Here is a 19,414-nt window from a genome sequence, read left to right on the forward strand (position 1 = left end):
ACTAGGGACAGAAATCACTTTATTCCATAGCAGCAATGGCGAGGGTTTACCATAATAGGAAATTTCCTATTAAGGTGGGATGAGAAATAGGAATCCATCTGATTTCCCTGATTAGAGGCATCAGTGACCCAAGTTTTATCCTGGAAAAGGCATTCATGGATTGGTTGGTGCTCCTGGGAAGATTCAGTATTGAATTCAATTCTGGCTACTGACTTGGTATCTCTTTCGCAAAAATGTCTACATTTCTCAAATCTGATCCAAAACTACCACTTGAAGTCAGCTTCTTATGTCAGAAGCACAAACGGTTTCTTTCCATCAGTGCATGTGATCCTCAGCACTCTATCCACGTCACAGGAGAGCAGGACTGGGCTGGAACATGGGGTGTGTCAACATGGAAGCCTAGGTCAGTGCATAGTTGGTGATCTTAGGTGTCTTTAGCTCAGTGTTCCTGTGTCACCCCCTTCAAGTCTGCTGTGGTCTTCTCTGGGGCTGGTTTCTTTGAGTAATCCCGCTCTCCAAAAATGATGCTTCCTACTCGGACATTTGTAGATCCTACTTCAATCTGTAGGAAAGAGAAGAAAGCATCAAGGACAGAGCTTAACAGTAAAATGTGCTTTACACTGTGCCTCCTTTTCTGGCTTCCCAGAGACTGTTACAAACAACAGTGGAGGAAGTACCAGCATGAGAGCACAAGGTCCTGAGTTCAAGCCCCACAAGTGGCACAAAGACCAAAAAAAAAAAATTGAAATTGGAAATAATTAGTACACATGTAGGATAATCCTAGCAGAAGATCACAATAGCTCAATAGCTATGTCCATATGAACACATAAGATGATGCTAAGCAAGATGAACTCCAAGTTATGGGAACAAGTGGGTTATCATTGTTGTTATTTTGAATATACCATGTGAAATTATGCCTTTTTCTTTTGTCTTTCTTCCCCATGGTTTTACCCCTGATATCACTGTAACTGATTTTGGTACCCTGGATATTGTACATACATGTATTGAACTAGGGAAGGGGAAAATCAAAATGGAGAGACAAAGGATAAGAGACAAACCAATGCAACAGCAATACTTACAAAACTACATGCTGTAAACCAACTGTACAACTCATGGGGGGGGGAAGTGGGGAGGGGAAAGGTAGGGGAGGGGGGAATGAGGGAGGAGGTAACAAGTTGGATAAGAAATGTACTCACTGCCTTACATATGAAAGTTACTCTTCTGTACATCACTTTGACAATAAAGAAGTAAATAAATTAAAAAATAAAAGGTTGACCAAAGCTAAAGATTGCTAGGGACAATGGCTGTCCTTGGGACAGGACCAACTTGAAGTGGGTATCTGAGAAACAGTAATTAATCCTTTGGCTGCAACCATGATTGGGGAATTTGACTGCATTTGGGTGAGGACCAGAGATTCTGGATGTCTTGTGGTTATATGAGGCACAACTGTATGGTAAAAGAGCTATTTTCACAGCCCATTTGCCTTTCCAATGTGCCATGGTTAGGCAAATGACAAAAACCTAGTATTTACCTAAGCACACAAGCAAATGCCTTTTTGTTTATAAGCACAAATAACTTTCACACACAATATATACATGTGTATATATATATATTTATTTACTGTATATGTTCTGGAAGCAGAATGCAAATTTATACTTTGGAGCTTTTTTTTTTTTTTTTTTTTTGCTGGTCCTGGGGCTGCCCGAGCTTTTGTGTGCAAGGCTGGCATTCTGCCACTCCAGCCACAGCTCCACTTCCAGCAGGAGAGGCTCATGGACATCCTTGCCTGGCTAGCTGCAAATCGTGATCCACAATCTTGGCCTTCTGAGTAGCTAGGATTACAAGTGTGCGCTGCTGGCTCACACTTTTTACAACTGTTATCAAGTTACTATTTTAGAAACTCACCTATATGGGTTGCCATTTTATTTATAGCAGTTCCATTTTCACTTTCTTTCTTTCTGTTTGGGGATCAGTTTCTTTCTCCCTCTCTCTGTTTGGGGATCACCCCCCCTCCCCTCCCCCAGCTAGCCTATAATTTAATTTATTTTTCTCATTTTATTTTAGGTTATTTCCTCTAAGGGGAGTATATTGACTTAAAAAAAAAAAAAGCTGTCAGGCTATAATTTCTTTAAATTTCACTCCAAAAAAGCAAGGGTATGGAGAGGGGGAAGTATAAGGATATTTGAGAGCCACTGCAACCAGGTACTCTGTTGCTTTGATGAAGCATTCCAGACGTTTCTCTGTGAAAAGCCTCTTTCGGCAATTCTTTGGGCCTGCAGGTTGGGAGGGACAGCAGGAAGGACACTTACCGCGTGCTGGAAGTCACCGGACATGCCCATGCTCAGCTCCACCTGCTCAGCAGGGACCTTCAGCTTTTTACACAGCTCCTCTCGCAGGGACAGCAACACCTGACACAACACAAATGCGAGACTCTCTATTCCTGCCTCCTCCAGGGGTGCCTGACAGCAGTCAGATACGCTGGGCAAGGTAGCACCCATCTGTATGCCAGGGCTGGTGGGGCAGCAACAGGAGAATAGGGACTTTTTTTTTCGGTCCATCATGGGGCTTGAACTCAGGGCCTGGGTGCTGTCCCTGAGCTCATTTTGCTCAAGGCTGGTACTCTACCACGCTGAGCCACACCACCACTTCTGCTTTTCTGGTGCTTAACTAGAGATAAATGCTTGGGGCTGGGTTTAAACTCAGCCTCCAGCCTCGTAGCCAGGATTACAGCCTCATGCCATCTGGCCACTTGAGAATTCTGACGTTTAATTTACCCTGGGAAACCTATCAACCAACCAAAAAAGAAAGCAAACGACCATAGCCAAACTTCCAGCATTGCACTGTGATACTGCTGTTCCACTGTGGGTGCAGGGTCTCAAACCAGGACCCCATACATGCAAAGCACATGCTCTACTATGAGCCACAGTATGCTGTCCACACATGAGCACCACCCCCAGCTCCTGGTACCTGAAAGTCTGGGTTTGGTCCTTGACTAAGGTCATGCCCAAAGCTTCCTATAGTCATCAGCCCCACGAATTCCAGGCTAGGGCACTTGGCATGGATGTGCTCCACCACTGTTATCATCTCAGAAGGCCGAAGGCCATGTTTACCTTCACAAAAGAGACAGAAGATGCATTTGGAGGTGAGTCCTAAAGAGCCAGAGGAAGGTACCATGTTCTCCTCTTCCTTGTAACAGAAGAAATGATGCAGATCAAGACCTTATGAAGTAACCTATCCTTAAGTCTTCTGTTTTTGGCGCTAGTCCTGGGGCTTTAACTCAGGGTCTGGGCACTGTCCCTGAGCATATTTGTTCAAGGCTAGCATATTCTACCACTTGAGCCATACTTCAACTTCTGGTTTTTTGGTACTTAATTGGAGATAAGAGTCACATCTTCCTGCCCAGCTGGTTTGGAAAAGTGATCTCAGATCTCGGCCTCCTGAGCAGCTAGGATTACAGGTGTGAGCCATGGGTTTTCTGCTCAAGTCTTTTATATTAGAGCTCTTCTGTGTTGTTCCCTTCTGGTCCAGTTCTGAACTTCTCAAGGAAAAAGATGTAAATTCCATTCTCTTTACTCCATCCCAGGATAATTTTATTTAATTTTGGTGTTGCCTCTTACATTCTTGGTAAGTGTTCTCCTCCTGAGCTACATTGCTGGCCTTTCTCTCTTAGGATTTTAGCTGAGACAGCTAGGAGAGGGAATAGAAAGAAATAATCTAACATTTTTTTTTGGGACACCAGGACAGCCAAATCCTAGATAAACCTGATAACTGTTTTTCTACATCTGATATTTTTGTGATTTTACTGATATATTAACAGAATAACAAAACTTAAAAGTAGCCGGGTGCCAGAGGCTCATGCCTATAATCCTAGCTACTTGGGAGGCTGAGATCTGAGGATCACAGTTCAAAGCCAGCCCAGGCAGGAAAGTCCGTGAGACTCTTATCACCTATTAATCACCAGAAAACCAGAAGTGGAGCTGTGGCTCAAGTGGTATAGCACTAGCCATGAGCTGAAGAGCTCAGGGACAGTGCCCAGGCCCAGAGTTTAAGCCCCATAACTGACAAAAACAAAAAACCTTAAAGTATATCTCAAATAGTTCTATTTACAAGGCTTAACAACTGAAGGAAGTATTATGACCATTCACTTCCATACTAAATTGAGGTGAGTCATAGCTACTTGTCAAGAAATGATGTAATAAAGTTGATGTAGAGTCAACTTGAGAATTGCCTATGTAACAATGTAGTATAGCATGTGTACAGTACAGTAACGGTTATAATCCAAGCCTGAAGAGTTTGTCATTCTAAAGATGAAGAAACTGAGACACAAGGAGGTCAAACAAGCAGCAACTGCAGCACTGAGATGTGAACCCAGGTAGTTTGACTCCATGGCATAGCTGGAAACAGATGCCTATACTGTGCCCCTTCATGCTAAGACTTGATGAATATTGTTGCCTGGATGGTTGTAAGCAAATGCATGACATTCAAACATTTCTTTTTCTTTTTTGTGTGTGCTGATCTTAGGGTTTGAACGCATGGCCTGGGCACTGTCCTTTAGCTTTTCCACTCTAGACTAGCACTCTCCCTCTTTAGCCACAGCTCTACTTCTGGTTTTTTGGTTAATTAAAGATAAGTCTCTCATGGACTTTCCTTCCAGGATGGTTTTGAACTTGGATCCTCAGTCTCACTCTCCTGCATAGCTAGGATTACAAGTGTGAGACGTTAGTGCCCGGCTCAAACATTTATTCTTTTTTTTGCCAGTCCTGGGGCTTGAACTCAGGGTCTGAGCACTGTCCCTGGCTTCTTTTTGCTCAAGGCTAGCACTCTACCACTTGAGCCACAGCGCCATTTCTGGTTTTTTCTATATATGTGGTGCTGGGGAATTGAACCCAGGGCTTCATGTATAAGAGTCAAGCACTCTTGCCACTAGGCCATATTCCCAGCCCCAAACATTTATTCTTAACAGAAAGCTACCAAGTGGGATGTCTAAGGTTCTATATTCCCAGCTTTGCCTGCATCACATTTACTTCTTACCTCATTCTCTGCCATGGTATAATGAGGCCATTGCCAAACAAGCAAGGTACAGAGAGGACAGGTCACTGACCCAAAGTTCCAAAGCTCAAAATCATTCTATCTCAAGCCCGCCTCTCTGATAAAGGCCATGATCCTCCCCCTGTTTAACCCAATCCCCCGAAGACAGTCACTGACTTGTGCTCAGTGGTTTTCTTCTATTCTTTCTGTGTGTGTGTGTGTGTGTGTGTGTGTGTGTACATGCTGGTACTAGGGCTTGAACTTAAGGGATTAGCTTTCCACTCAAGGCTAGCACTCTTTTTTTTTTTGGCCATTCCTGGGCCTTGAACTCAGGGCCTGAGCACTGTCCCTGGCTTCTTTTTGCTCAAGGCTAGCACTCTGCCACTTGAGCCACAGCGCCACTTCTGGCCGTTTTCTGTATATGTGGTGCTGGGGAATCGAACCCAGGGCCTCATGTATACAAGGCAAGCACTCTTGCCACTAGGCCATATCCCCAGCCCCAAGGCTAGCACAGCTTCACTTTTGGCTTTTTGGTGGCTAATTGGAGATAAGAGTCTCATGGACTTTCCTGCCTGTGCTGGTTTCACATCATGATCCTTATATTTCAGCCTCTTGAGTAACTAGGATTACAGGCATGAGCCACTGACACCTCTTTGTTTTTCCTGGGGCTGAGATTATAGATATATACTACCATATCCAGCTTACTAATTTTTTTTAAGATTTAAGAAATTTATACATATAGCTATAAATCCTTTGGGAAATCAAAGACATAATCCCTTCTTATTCTTCCTCTTCTTCCCCAAATTAAGACTAATACAACACCATGGTGTATTATACAGCCGGGGAGCTGGTGGCTCATGCCTGTAATCCTAGCTACTCAGGAGGCTGAGATCTGAGGATCATGTTCCAAGTCAGCTCGGGCAGGAAAGTCCATGAGACTTTTATCTCCAATTAACCATCAGAAAACTGGAAGTGGTGCTGTGGCAAATGGTAGAGCACTAGCCTTGAGCTGAAGAGCTCAGGGACGGCGCCCAGGCCCAGAGTTCAAGCCCCATGACTGACCCAAAATAAGAAGAATTATACATGGACTCATTTCATGTCTTCTAGAACACATATGAAACAGCTTAAAGGCCATGACTTTCTACAGTCTATCCATCAAATGGTCATGCTCACCATTCTCTCTGTGTTTTACCCACCCTAAGGGGAAGACACCTTGCAATTTAGATCTGGTCACTTACTCTCCTCTCCACTGGTATTAATCTGGACCATAACTTTCAACCTTTCTGGAGAACTTTTTTTCTGCCAGGAGCTGTTCACTTTGTCTGCCAACTTCACAGAATCCACCGTTTCCAGCATGAACAGATTGGGGACAGCTGTAAAGAGAGAGAGGTGAGAAATATTCTTTATTTACCCTACTTCAGCAGGCACATGCAATAAATCTTTGGCCTGGTAGAGCTTACTTTTTACTGAACACTGAAATCTTTTGTACAGTATGCTAATGATTGCCTTCCACTTTCCACTCCCTTCCTTCCCTCCTGTGATGGGGACTGAACCGAGGGCTTTGTGTATATAGGAAGGTGTTCTACCACTGAACTCCAATCCCAGAATGCTTTTTCTTTCTTCTTTGAGGCAAGGCCTTGCCATGCTGCCTAGGCTAGCCTTGAGTTTATGACTTTCGTGCATGAGTATTCTTAGCAGCTGCCACTACAGGTATGTGCCACTGCCCCCCGCCAGCAATATTTCTTTGTAGTCTTCACCATAGTTCATGAAACATTATTATCACCATATAGCAGGTAAAACGGAAGTGATGAGTAGTTACAGCTATGATATGAACAATATGAACGACTCTATTAGTCTTTCTTCCATTCTTTTTGTTCTACTAGTGATCAAACCCAGGGCCCTACAAATGTTAGGCCAGGACTCTACCACTGAGCTACATCCTTGAAGACACATCCTGCCATCTTAGAATCTTCCTGGATATATGCAGAAATGCTGACTTATTCAACAGTAGAGCTGGGTGCTGGTGGCTCACGCCTGTAATCCTAGCTATTCAGGAGGCTGAGATATGAAGATCCCAATTCAAAGCCAATCCAGGCAGGAACTTCCATGAGACTCTTATCTCCAATTAAAGCTGCCCCCCCCCCCCGAAAAAAACCCAACAACACAAAAAACAAAACAGAAGTGGAGGTGTGGTTTCAAGTGATAGAATGTCAGCCTTGAGTGAAATCGATAACAAGTAGAACAAGAAATGTACTCACTGCCTTTCATATGAATCTGTAACCCCTCTGTATCATACTTTGACAATAAAGAAAAAAAAGTTTCAAGGACTTTCCTGCTCAGGCTGGCTTTGAACTTTGATCCTTAGATCACCTCCTGAGTAATTTAAGATTATAGGCTTGAGCCACTAGCATCTGGCTCAATTCTCCATTTCTTAAAAGTCTCAACAGGCTTTACTAGTCTATTTTCATAGATAAATAAACTACTTTAACCATATTCATTCTCATTCACCTTGTTAGCCAACAAAGCCTATGACAGAGCGGTTCTGCCTTCACACATACAGTTTTAGCTTACCCATCAATTTGTTGACATTTTGTTTCTGTAAGTGGCCAATGAAGTGCCATTTGATCTCAGGACATGAAGATAGAATCTGAAGAGAAAAAGGTAATTATGTTTGACTCAGACTTATGGAAGACTTGATGGCTCAAAAACCTTGCACAGTCCTGGGGACCTTTTATACTATTTAAATGTAATAAACTGCCACTGCCATCTTTAGTCTTTTGCTCTGTTTCCCATCAGTCTCTCTATTTTCCAGATAGCATCCACTAAGAACGGACAGATCCAAGGGTTCAAATCTCTCTCTCTCTCTCTTTTTTTTTTTTTGCCAGTCCTGGGCCTTAAACTCAGGGCCTGAGTACTGTCCCTGGCTTCTTTTTGCTCAAGGCTAGCACTCTACCACTTGAGCCACAGTGCCATTTCTGGCTTTTTCTATATATGTGGTGCTGAAGACCAAACCCAGGGCTTCATGTATACGAAGCAAGCACTCTTGCCATTAGTCCACATTCCCAGCCCCAAGGGTTCAAATCTCAAACCGACACAAGATTAAGCCCCTAAAGTCACCATTTCCAAACAGCCACAAAAGAGAAAGTTACAGTCTGAATAAAGGTAAGACAACTGATGGGCTGGGACTGTGGCTTAGTGGTAGAGTGCTTGCCTGGCATGCATGAAGCCCTGGGTTTGATTCCTCAGTACCAAATAAATAGAAAGAGCGGAAGTAGTACTGTGTCTCAAGTGGTAGAGTGCTAGCCTTGAGCCAAAGAAGCTCAGGGACACTGCCCAGGCCCCGAGTTCAAGCCCCAGGACTGGCAAAAAAAATTAAAAAAAAAAATAAAGACAGACAATTGAGAATTATTTGAGGCTCAAGGGAAAAGTGGACATTTCAAGTCCTAGACCAATTTCTTCCTCTAAAACCGAATCACCAATAGGGGTTTAGGGTTGAATTTTCAACCAAAAAGCCATGATTTACATACAAATCAAAGAATCCTGATGTCTACTTACATTAGGGTTTGATGCTTTTTCTAGCAGTTCCTGCACCTAAAAGGTAAAAGCAGGACAAGTCAGAAGCTTGGTAACAATAGCACTTCCAAAGGCTCTTTGGGAAAGGGTTCTTACATAGTTCTCTCCAAAAGTTCGCTGGCCATGATTGTAAGCCTCAATCACCATGTCTGCAGGTTTGGTTTTGCTGACTGCTACAAGCCGGGGTTGGATAGCTGGGAGATTCTGCCAAGAGGTAAAGAGCCACATAAGTGAATGTCTGAGAAGATCCCAAGCCTGGTAGGATACATTCTGTAGAACAGACTACAAGAGACCAACCTCAGAAGGTGGTGAACAAACATTTCAACCTAAAGTGAAATTACCTTACTGACTAGCAGAAGACATTTCTCTCTCAGGAGTGCAAGTTAAAGAGGACTTTTCTTCAGGTGTGGTCTTTGATCAACTGTATCAGCATCACTAGGTTCCCAAAGAGTTGTAATGAATGACTGGAGAATGAGAATTTTAATTTTTTTCTTTTTTTTGTTTACTGTGCTGATCATGGAATCCAGAGTCTCACTCAAGCTAGGTTACACTACAAACCAAGCAACTAAGCAACACCCCTAGCTTTATTTTTTCTTGAGGGGATGCCAGTCTTGGGGTTTGAACTCAGTACCTTGGCTCTATCCTAGTGTGCTAACATTTAAGCCATAGCTCCTCTTGGAGCTTTTTGATGGTTAACTGGAGATGAGAGTCTCATGAACTTTCCTGCCTAGTTCAAACTGTAATCCTGAGAGCTCAGTCTCCTGAGCTGCTAAGATTATAGGCATGAGCCACCAGCAGCACTTAGCTGACCATTTCCATTCTTTTTATTTATTTATTTATTTGCCAGTCCTGGGGCTTGAACTCAGGGCCTGGGCACTGTCACTGAACTTCTTTTTGCTCAAGGTTAGCACTCTTATCACTTGAGCCACAGCATCACTTCTGGCTTTTTCTGTTTATGTAGTACTGAGGGATCGAACCTAGGGCTTCATGCAAGTGAGGCAGCACTCTACCACTAAGTCACATTCCCAGCCCCTGAGAATTTCCTTTTATTTATTTATTTGTTGCATATAGTTTTATTACTTATATGCCTTAAGAACACATGGATTTTTGATGGTTAAAGTGGAGATCAGTCTTGTGGATTTGGCTGCCCATTCTGACTTGGAGTCACAACCCTTGGATCACGTCTTCTGAAGTAGATAGGATTAGAGGCAGAGCCCAAATTGGTTCCCTGCTTTCTTGGCTTACTCTTCTTTTTCTAGGGCGTGTTCCTTCTCTCCTTGTTTATGTAACTCAACTTATAAAGTAGTTGTACAAAGATGTTTTAATTCCCTATGTCTGGTTGTGATTACACAGCATCTTGATCTATGTCACTACTTCCATCGTTCTCCCCCCACCCCCATCCCTACCTTCAAGTGACATAGTTGGATATTTACATAACGTACAACATACAATGTACAGAATATATAGTATGTCAGTTAACTTTTGATAAGCTCAGGTCAGTGTTGCCAGAAAGAAGTCTCTCTTTTGCCCACTATTACAGTTCAAGAAGCCCCTTCGCTGTACCTAGGAGTGCTGTGTGCTTGCGTCTGTGGCTGGAAAGAAGAGGAAACGTTTCCATCTTTCAGGCGCAGGGGACAGCAGCAGAAAAAGGGCAAAGGGCAGGTTCTTGATCACCTTGCTCTCATGACATACCAATGTTAGAGATTTAAGAATCGGTTCTTTGGGCTGGGGGTATGGCTCAATGATAGAGTTCTTGCCCATGGGGCAAGCCTGAGCTCTGGGTCTAATCTTAACACTTCAACAAAACAACAACAACAAAAACTATCATTAAACTCAGCTTAGAAGGTTGGTCATTTCTGGTTTTCGAAACCCTAGAGTCAGCTTTGGTGATTCTAGTCTTGTATAATTTTTCTTTCTTTCTTTAAAAAAACTTTGTTGTGAGGCTTACAATCTGGGCCCAGGCACCGTCCCTGAACTCTTTTGCTCAAGGCTAATGCTCCACTACTTTCAGCCACAGTGCCACTTTCAGTTTTCTGGCGGTTAACTGGAGATAAGTCTCTCCAATTTTCCTGCCCAGACTGGCTTTGAACTGTGATTCTCAGATCTCAGCCTCCTGAGTAGTAGTACAGTTGTGGGCCACCAGTGCCTGGCTTTTGTGTAATTTTTAATGTTGCTTCCATTTACTCTGAAAGTAACTGAAATAAGCTAATAAAACATTCTGTTCAATCTATGACTCAATCAACTGATGGCAGAACTGAGACTGTGATACAATTAGACCTATATCTAACCTCTCCCCATAGCCACTACATAAAGGGCCAATTTCCATGCACTCAGCAGCAGCCAAATGCACCAGGAGGTCCTTAAAGAATTCAGTCTTCCCACAGCTCCTCACCCTTACGCCTTGTGTTTTTCAAAGAACCACAGCATGTTAAGGACCTGAAGAAGTTAGGACCATTAAGACATAGTCTTCTCTTGCTTCCTTCTGTGAAGAAGGGGCTATCTCCAACCTCTTTATGTCCTAATGTCTAGGATTATGGAGATGAACTGATGGGTTCCACAGAGAAAATGGGCTGGGCACTCCCAGAGTGGTCTTGATAGACTTTCTCACAGCAATATGGATTAGAGGAATCCCTAGGCTTTCCTTGGAGAATCACTGAGGAACAGAGAACATTAAGGTCAGAAGGAAGCTAAGAACTTTCTGAGCCCATCCTGTTGCATGTACAGATGAGGAAACTGGCCAGTATAGTTAAGTGACTTATTCAAGGCAACATATAAAAAGCAGTTAAAGACTAATCAGGGGAGGGGTTAAGGTGGGAGAAAAATGAGGGAGGAGGTAACAAGTTGGATAAGAAATGTACTCACTGCCTTACCTATGAAACTGCAACCCTTCTGTACATCACTTTGACAATAAATAAATTAATTTTTAAAAAGACTAATCAGGTCTTTGGTTCTTCAGGATAGCATTTTGAGACGTTTTTTGCCCTTTCTGTGCAGGTCTGTCTCATTTCGCTCTATTCACCTTAGCTTGCCTGGAGATGAGTAGATCTCTGACTCTTGGTCTAATCGAAGTTCAAGAGGAGACATATATATATATATATATGTACAGAATAAAAAGGAGAGAAAACAATCTCCCTTTGAACAGCTTGCTGATAGGCATCTGATGCTGATAGGCTCCCTGCTACTGCGAAGGCGCGAGCGCAACTATGTGGCCTATAAACTTTGGCGGTCGGTGTCAAGCAGGCCAGGGTGGAGGTGGCTGTCCGGCGCGGGCCCGCCCGGGGCGGCGGGAGGCTGAGGCTCCGGCTCCGGTCCGTTCTTCGGCGATGAGATGCTCCGGGTGCAGCCTGCGGGTTTGGGGCTGGCTCTCCAAGACCCCTACACCGAGCGACGAGAAGCGGCCTGGCCGCCAGAAGCGGCGGGCCCCGGCGGCACCCACCCAGCCGGCACCGGACGCCCGCGCAGGCAGGCTCGGCGCGCGGCCGCGGAGCCGACCCCGCGGCGGCCCCCCGCCCCCGCCCCCGCCCCCGGCCCCCGGCCAGCCGGCCCCGCCCTCCGGGGAGACCCCGGCGCGTCACCGTGACGACCCGGCGCGGCCGCCCACCGTCCCAGCGCGGGCCCCGGCCTCACCTGCGGCCGCCGCGCCACGGCCTGCTGCAGGCGCTCGTTCACGGCCCTCAGCGAAAACCCGACTCCCAGCTCGGCGGACATCCTGCCTGCTCTCCACATCCTCTGGGGAGCGACGGCCCCGCAGGCGGAGCCCATCTTCCGGTCCCGCCCCCTCACGCGCCGGTGACCAATCACCGCTCCGAACCGAGTTGTCCGAGCGGGCGGCCCGGCCCGGCGGCCATCTTGGGGGGCGGTCGCCCAGGGCGGGCTGCGGGCGTTGGAGGGCCGGAGGGGGCGGGGGCGCTGCTGTCGGAGCGTCGGGGCACCTTTGAGCCCACCCCACCCTTTGCGCCCCAGCTCCACTGTCAGCATCTTTGGTGTGTACTTGGAGGTAAGAGCCTTTCCTTCCCGGGCTGACTTTGACTTTGGACTTCCCGAGCAGCCGGGCGCACAGGCCTGAGCCACCGGCCTGCGTGGCTGTTTCCATCGTGATGCTTTAGCCAGCGTGCCCTACAGAAATAAAATGCAGTCCACAGATGCCATTGAACGTTGTCAGGCTCGTCAAAGGCAAGCGATTTCGATGACACGTTCACTGAAGCCAGTAAATCCAATGTCAGATTTTAACCCGCAATCGATAGAACGACCGCAGGAGACGTGCTTTTAAAAACAACTCATCCTTAGCCTCCTTATGTATAGTTTACCTGTAACACCCCGCTTCCTTTGGTGCTGTCCATAGCTCTAATAGTTGGGGGCCACCTTGGCTGGTGCCATTTGTCAGAGGAGAGCACAGGTGGGGTTAGGCCATCGCAAAGAGCCCCACACGTACGCGCCTGGTCCTGAACCCACTGTGGGCCCACCATGGGGAGCCAGAGAAGCACCTCAGACACAAACACAACCTGACACCGAACTTACTGGTCACATGGTAAGACGGTAAGTGTCACGGACAAGTAGAAAGACTTAATTTTCAGTTAGATATTTGGTTACAGTTATTCTTTCCCTCCCTGTCTCATTCTCTGTCTCTGTTTCCGTATGGGTATGTGCTGGAACCGGGGCTTGAGCTCAGAATCTAGGTGTCCAGTCAGCTTTTTCGCCCAAGGCTTAATTAGTGATTAATTGGCGATAGAAGTCTCCTGGACTTTCCTGACTGGGCTTGGCTTCAAACTTCCATCCTCCAGTCTCAGCCTCTGGAGTAGCTAGGATGACAGGTGTGAGGCACTGGTGCCTGGCTCGGCAATCACTCTTGAAAGATTCCCAAATGGTAATTCAATAAGTGCTTTACTATTTTGTTGGAGAAAGGGCTAATGTTTTTTCTCTAGGTGGTTTTGAGGTGAATAGGCTTATTCAGAACCTTCTGGAAAGAAGGCAACATCCTCACTTGTATCTCTCATACTTTTCGCCAGAGTCCGGTGAGGGAGATGCAGTTTCACACATTCTGCTTTGGGAAAATAGCTTTGAGCAGAACTTTGGGTCTTTACAATAAGAGATTTTATCTTTTTTTGCCAGTCCTGGGCCTTGGACTCAGGGCCTGAGCACTGTCCCTGGCTTCTTTTTGCTCAAGGCTAGAACTCTACCACTTGAGCCACAGCGCCACTTCTGGCCGTTTTCTATATATGTGGTGCTGGGGAATTGAACCCAGGGCTTCATGTATACGAAGCAAGCACTCTTGCCACTAGGCCATATTCCCAGCCCCCCCTTTTTTTCTTTTATATTGTATAGTGTGCAAAGGGATTTCATTATAATGTTTTCCTACATGCATGTTATGTACTCTGGTCAAATTCACCCTCTCAGGGCTGGGGCTGTGGGTCAAATGACAGAGTGCTTTCCCAGAAACTGAGAGGTCCTCAATTTAAGCTCTAACATTCTCCTCCCATCACTTCCTGTATTACCTTTTTTTTTTTTTTGCAGTGCTGGGATTTGAACTCAGGGCCTTGCACTTGCTAAGTGGGTACTATACCTCTTAAGCTGCTCTACCAGCCCCTTTTTTGGGTTGGCTATTTTCGACATAGGGTCTTACTTTATGCCAGGCTGGCCTGGACTGTGTTCTCTAATTTATGCTTCCCTTTGTCACTTGGATGACAGGTGTTTACCACCACACTTAGCCATTGGCTGAGATGAAGTTATCTTGGTGTTGGCCTTGAACTGTGATTCTTGGATCTCTGCCTTCCAAGTAGCTAGCATTACAAGCTTCTGCTACTACTATGCCCAGTCTCCTCTATTATTCTTTATGTTTGTGGATATTTACAGAGAGAGAGAGAGAGAGAGAGAGAGAGAGAGAGAGAGAGAGAGAGAGAGAAGTGGAGGAGTAGAGAGAGTCTGGCTAGGCGGTCAAGGCAAAGGTCCCCTCCTATAGAGGGTCTGCATTTCTTTTTTTTTTTGTTAGTCATGGGGCTTGAACTCTAGGCCTGGGTGCTGTCCCTGTGCTCTTCAGCTCAAGGCTAGTGCTCTACCACTTGAGCCATAGAACCATTCCAGTTTTCTGGTGGTTAATTGGAGATAAGAGTTCCATGGGCTTTTCTTGCCCTAGCTGGCTTTGAATTGTGATCCTCAGATCTCAGCTTCCTGAGTAGCTAGGATAACAGGCGTGAGCCACCAGCGCCTGGCTGAAGTTCTGCATTTCTTACCACGGCCTTGAGCAGTCAGTCCTGTATGTAGGGCTCCAGACATCACATCACATGGCCTTGAGCAATAGCACATGTGAGTTCCTGGGGTCACATGATGGCTGTGGTCCATTACCCCTGGAAGACTTGCATGAGGACAGCAGCCTGATTGGATGCTAGAGGTGTGTGCCACTCAGTGGGGCTAAAGTCTTACAGAGAGCTTGTGCAGGTTGTGTGGAGCCTCTGATTGGGTCTGGGGACTGATATGGCCCACAGGCAGACTAATGACCTCAAGAGTCATGTGGCCCTTTCCTAGAGATATCTCATTAATCCCTACACTATGCATCCCAGGCAGTGCCCTCCCTTGGAACCTGTCCTGTCTAAAAGGAGCTCTGTTTATCTTTTTCTTCAAAAAATCTTTACCATTTTACTTCTCCCTCTGTATGTGGACTCATTCTTTGAGACCATAGAGGCAAAAGGCCTAATCTAAGCATTGTAGTTTTTCAGTATCAATAGCATGGGTTATCTGCAAACTAGGATTGTAAAACACATTAGGAATAATTATGTTCAAATATCTCAAATGTCTCTAGATTTGATATATTGCTATCAAATGATGAAAAATTAAATGAGTAAAATTACTGGACTTAGCTCTTCATGAAATGAGTCTCATATATATTTTCCGTAAGGTACAAAGTTGAAAAGAAGTAACTAGCAGGAAGTAGTGGAAGGAATTGAAAGGGTTGTGGAGGAAGGATAAAATGAGCATAAAATACTTTTGAGATATGCTCAGTGAAAAACATTCTTAAGAAGTCATAAATAGGGCTGGGGATATAGCCTAGTGGCAAGAGTGCCTGCCTCGGATACATGAGGCCCTAGGTTCGATTCCCCAGCACCACATATACAGAAAACGGCCAGAAGCGGCGCTGTGGCTCAAGTGGCAGAGTGCTAGCCTTGAGCGGGAAGAAGCCAGGGACAGTGCTCAGGCCCTGAGTCCAAGGCCCAGGACTGGCCAAAAAAAAAAAAAAAAAAGAAGTCATAAATACCTCATTGATCTAGAGAGTGTACAATCCAGGTGATAGAGGGGCCTGGAGCCATACATTGTTATTACTGGTAAATACTGTTAAAGCCACTATTAATGTTAAAGGTCGCTCTTTAAACACCCCCTTTAATATTTATTTTTCCTTGAAATAAGCTAAGATGTTAGGAGCTGGGGTGATTTAATTAGACTTTTCGTTTGTGTCCTGGATGCCTTGAATTAATAATCAGCCAAGTAGCTGGAAAACCCTCATACCAGCTTTGCTGTTTTTAATACTCTATGCGGGCTGCTTGCTGCCAAAGTACAACTCTGGATCTAGAAGGTACTAACCCAGTCCCAACTATTTCAAACAGCTTATACCAGACCGTTTGCGATCATAAAACCTCGGTCAGCTGTAGATGATTGTCCTTCTTCTTTGTTCCCACTCAGGCCTAAGGGAAGCACTGTCCTTGGTGGCCCACTAGAAGGCCTGTGATGGGCACAAGTGCAAACCCAAGCCTTTCATAAAGGATTGCTAAGATTGGTGCAACCCCCCTTCATAACCTTATTCTGCTGTTAGTGCCAGCTGGGACACCCTCCCTGTGCTGACCCTTGCTGTCTCAATATCAGGCTCAGAAGTGGCTTCTCTTCTGTGGATTTTTCTTGCCTACTTTTGATCTTTATCATTACTTTAGTAGGCTGAACTGGCAATATGAAGTGAGACAGCTGAACAGTAACAATGGCAGTAACAACAATAGATGCAATTGGGGTTAGAGGTATGGTTCAGTTAGTAGAGCACTAGCCAATGAGGGAGCATCAGGTGCTGAGTTCAAGTCCTGGTTTTGGAACAAAAACAAACAAAAAACAGTTAAAGAGTTCCAGAAAGTAGCTGGGACAGAAACAACAGGAGCAAAGGCAGAGGGACAGCAGAAAGGAAAAGAGAATCTGGCAAACTAAGGCTGAAGAAAGAGGGTTCGTTATACTTTAAAGGCTAAGGGTCTCCCAGTAGGCTTAAGAGCTGCAGAAGTAGCAACTGACAAGGGCTGAGCATCCTGACACTTTAGGCCAGACAGCTATAACCTTTGTGGGTACAGGTCCTGGCACCTGAGGCTTCTGTGAGAGTTGTAACACTAGCATGTACCACCTGTGGTGCTGCAATGCTGATGTATGCTGAGGATTTCAGGTTGCCAAGAGCCTGGTTAAAGCCCAGAGCAAGAAGTAGAGGCTTATTAGTCCATGTAGCTCCTAAGCCTGGAACATCTGGCCCCTAGTTTGGAGCTGTAAGCCTTTGGGTTTTCCAGTCCAGCCCCTAATCCTTGGGCACTCAAGTGAGACTTTCTCTTCATCTACTCATAATTTTTATATTGGTAGAACAAAAGGACCCCAATCAGTAACAATAGTAATCCAGGTTGGGAGGGGGTAGGTTATGATGCTAAGTGGTTTGATCAGGCCTCTCTCTCCTGTGAGTTGTAAGACAGGGTCACCCTTACCCTCAATGCAGTGAGCAATTATTATGAATTACTCTGTGAAGAAAACTTGGGAGGTGCTGGCAATGTGGCTTAGTGGTAGAGTGCTTGCCTAGCATGCATGAAGCCCTGGGTTTGATTCCTCACAGAAAAAACTGCAAGTGGTGCTATGGCTCAGGTGGTAGAGTGCTAGCTTTGAGCAAAAGAAGCTCAGGGACAGCGCTGAGTTCAAGCGTCAAAACCAAAACAAAACAACTTGGGAGACCAGGATGAAAGGTTTTATTGTGGATTTATATAGGATGCCTTCATTTCTAAGATTCAGTGATAAAATAGATAAAAAGATGCATTGCTCCTAATATCACCATCATTTTGTATTCTAGTCCTATTAACTTTTGTTTTTTGAAGACAAGGTCTCAATATGTTGCCTAGCCTGTCCTCAAACTCATAATCCACTTGCCTCAGCCTTCCGTTTGCTGAGATCATAGGCATGCACTACCATGCTTGGCTTATCTCTCTTTCTCTTCTTTTGTAGTACTGCAGATCTCATTGCTTCTTACTTTCAGGATTTATTTTTGGTGCTGGGGATTGAACAGAAAGCTTTGTGCAACATGTACTCTACCATTGATCTCTACCCTCAAGCCCTATGTTTTAAATTTTTCTTCTCTGCTTGGGAAGATATTAGCCATTCAATTAACTTTTTATCTGTTCCTAAGAGTCTTTGAAATTTACAAGTGCAAAGTAATTTCCTCCTTAGAAATGTCTTTAAATCCTCCCAATAACAAGGATGAAGGAGAAAAAGACTTCGAAGCAGATCTCCAGAGGAACTGACCTTATAAATAATCTGAAACCTGGTATAGTTATTCATTACAAATGCTAGCAAGTGTTTAAAACATTCGCTTCTATAGTTTGAAATCTTCTATGAGGAAAACATATTTAAAAAATTGTTTCCTTCTAAGCTGGTGGGGAAAAACAAGGAAAAAATACAGCAGAGGTGCCCATCATCTACATTGGACATTGATGAAAGTGAACTAAGCAACTCAAGGAGGGTGATGGGAGGGAGGGAATGAGAGAGAGGGAACGGGTGATACTAGACAAAAGGAATGTATATATCACCTGATCTGGAAGAAATGGTTTTATTAGTAAAGTCCATAGAGTTTGTTAGATTTGTAGAGTAGAATGATGATTTTCATCATTGTGAATGTTGAAATGTGTACTGTGAAGTATATGTAGTTACTTAAACTCAATAAAAAATAAAATTGCTTCCTTCTAAGCTTACTGTGACTCTTTTACAGAATTAAAAGGAAAATAAAATAATAGAAATTATTGTTGCCTGGTTACTTGGCTTTGAAGAGAAATGGAGAAATAGTGCCTATGTCCCAGCTCAAATGGATTGAGGAAGAGTAGTCTATGGCTGCAGTCCCTCCACAAACATGCTGTTGTATTTGCTTTGAAATGTCTACAGAGATTCTAGAACTTCAGACCTTGGGAAGGCCTGTAGAGATCATTCGATTTTTTTTCTATAGAAGGTATGTCCATTTAAATCATTCCAAACAGCACAGAATCTTGCCAATTTCGAAGAACATTGGAAAATGTTATTCAAGCTAGCCCATGGATTTAGTTATTTTCTGTGTAATTTCAATATGCCATGTGAAACTGTAGCTTCTTTTGTTGATGATCCTCTTGTATCCCTTCCTGTGGTTGTCCCCACGCTATCACTGTATCTCATCTGAGTACCCTGGATACTCTATATACTGGTATTAGAACTAGGGAAGTGAAAGGGAATATCAAAATTGAGAGACAGGATAAAAAGACAAACGACATCAAAAGCAATACTTGCAAAACCATTTGGTGTAAACCAACTGAAAAACTCATAGGAGGAGAGGGTAAGGGGGAGGGGGGAATGAGGGAGGAGGTAACAAACAGTATAAGAAATGTACCCAAAGCCTAACATATGAAACTGTAACCTCTGTACATCACTTTGACAATAGAAAAAAATAAAGAAAAAAAAGATGCCTTTTTCCACTTGGCCAGACTTACCTAATTTTCTTTTCTTTAAACACTCTATTCCTCAAGCTAATTTTCTCTTTAGTTCCTGGGTGCTCCAAGTAGGGATAGCTGACTGACATATA

At 44.5% G+C, this 19,414-nt stretch overlaps 1 protein-coding gene and 1 long non-coding RNA gene across 2 annotated transcripts in view; one reads left to right on the forward strand and one right to left on the reverse strand.

Annotated features, from left to right (window-relative positions):
* Positions 1–12,381, reverse strand: LOC125339229 (pyridoxal phosphate binding protein). The gene is made up of 8 exons (XM_048330260.1): positions 12,229–12,381; positions 8,698–8,805; positions 8,584–8,619; positions 7,600–7,675; positions 6,267–6,401; positions 2,968–3,110; positions 2,310–2,408; positions 1–562 (listed from the first exon to the last, which is right to left on the reverse strand). Exons 1-8 carry the CDS (start codon positions 12,361–12,363, stop codon positions 440–442), a joined length of 855 nt encoding a protein of 284 aa, XP_048186217.1. The 5' UTR covers positions 12,364–12,381; the 3' UTR covers positions 1–439.
* LOC125339230 overlaps positions 10,640–19,414 on the forward strand; it is an 18,503-nt gene continuing 9,728 nt past the window's right edge. Inside the window, exon 1 of the long non-coding RNA XR_007208506.1 lies at positions 10,640–10,957. This is a non-coding gene — a long non-coding RNA (uncharacterized LOC125339230). The remainder of the gene's footprint in view (positions 10,958–19,414) is intronic.

This window comes from Perognathus longimembris, chromosome 21 (assembly GCF_023159225.1).
Source record: "Perognathus longimembris pacificus isolate PPM17 chromosome 21, ASM2315922v1, whole genome shotgun sequence".
Lineage (NCBI taxonomy): Eukaryota > Metazoa > Chordata > Mammalia > Rodentia > Heteromyidae > Perognathus > Perognathus longimembris.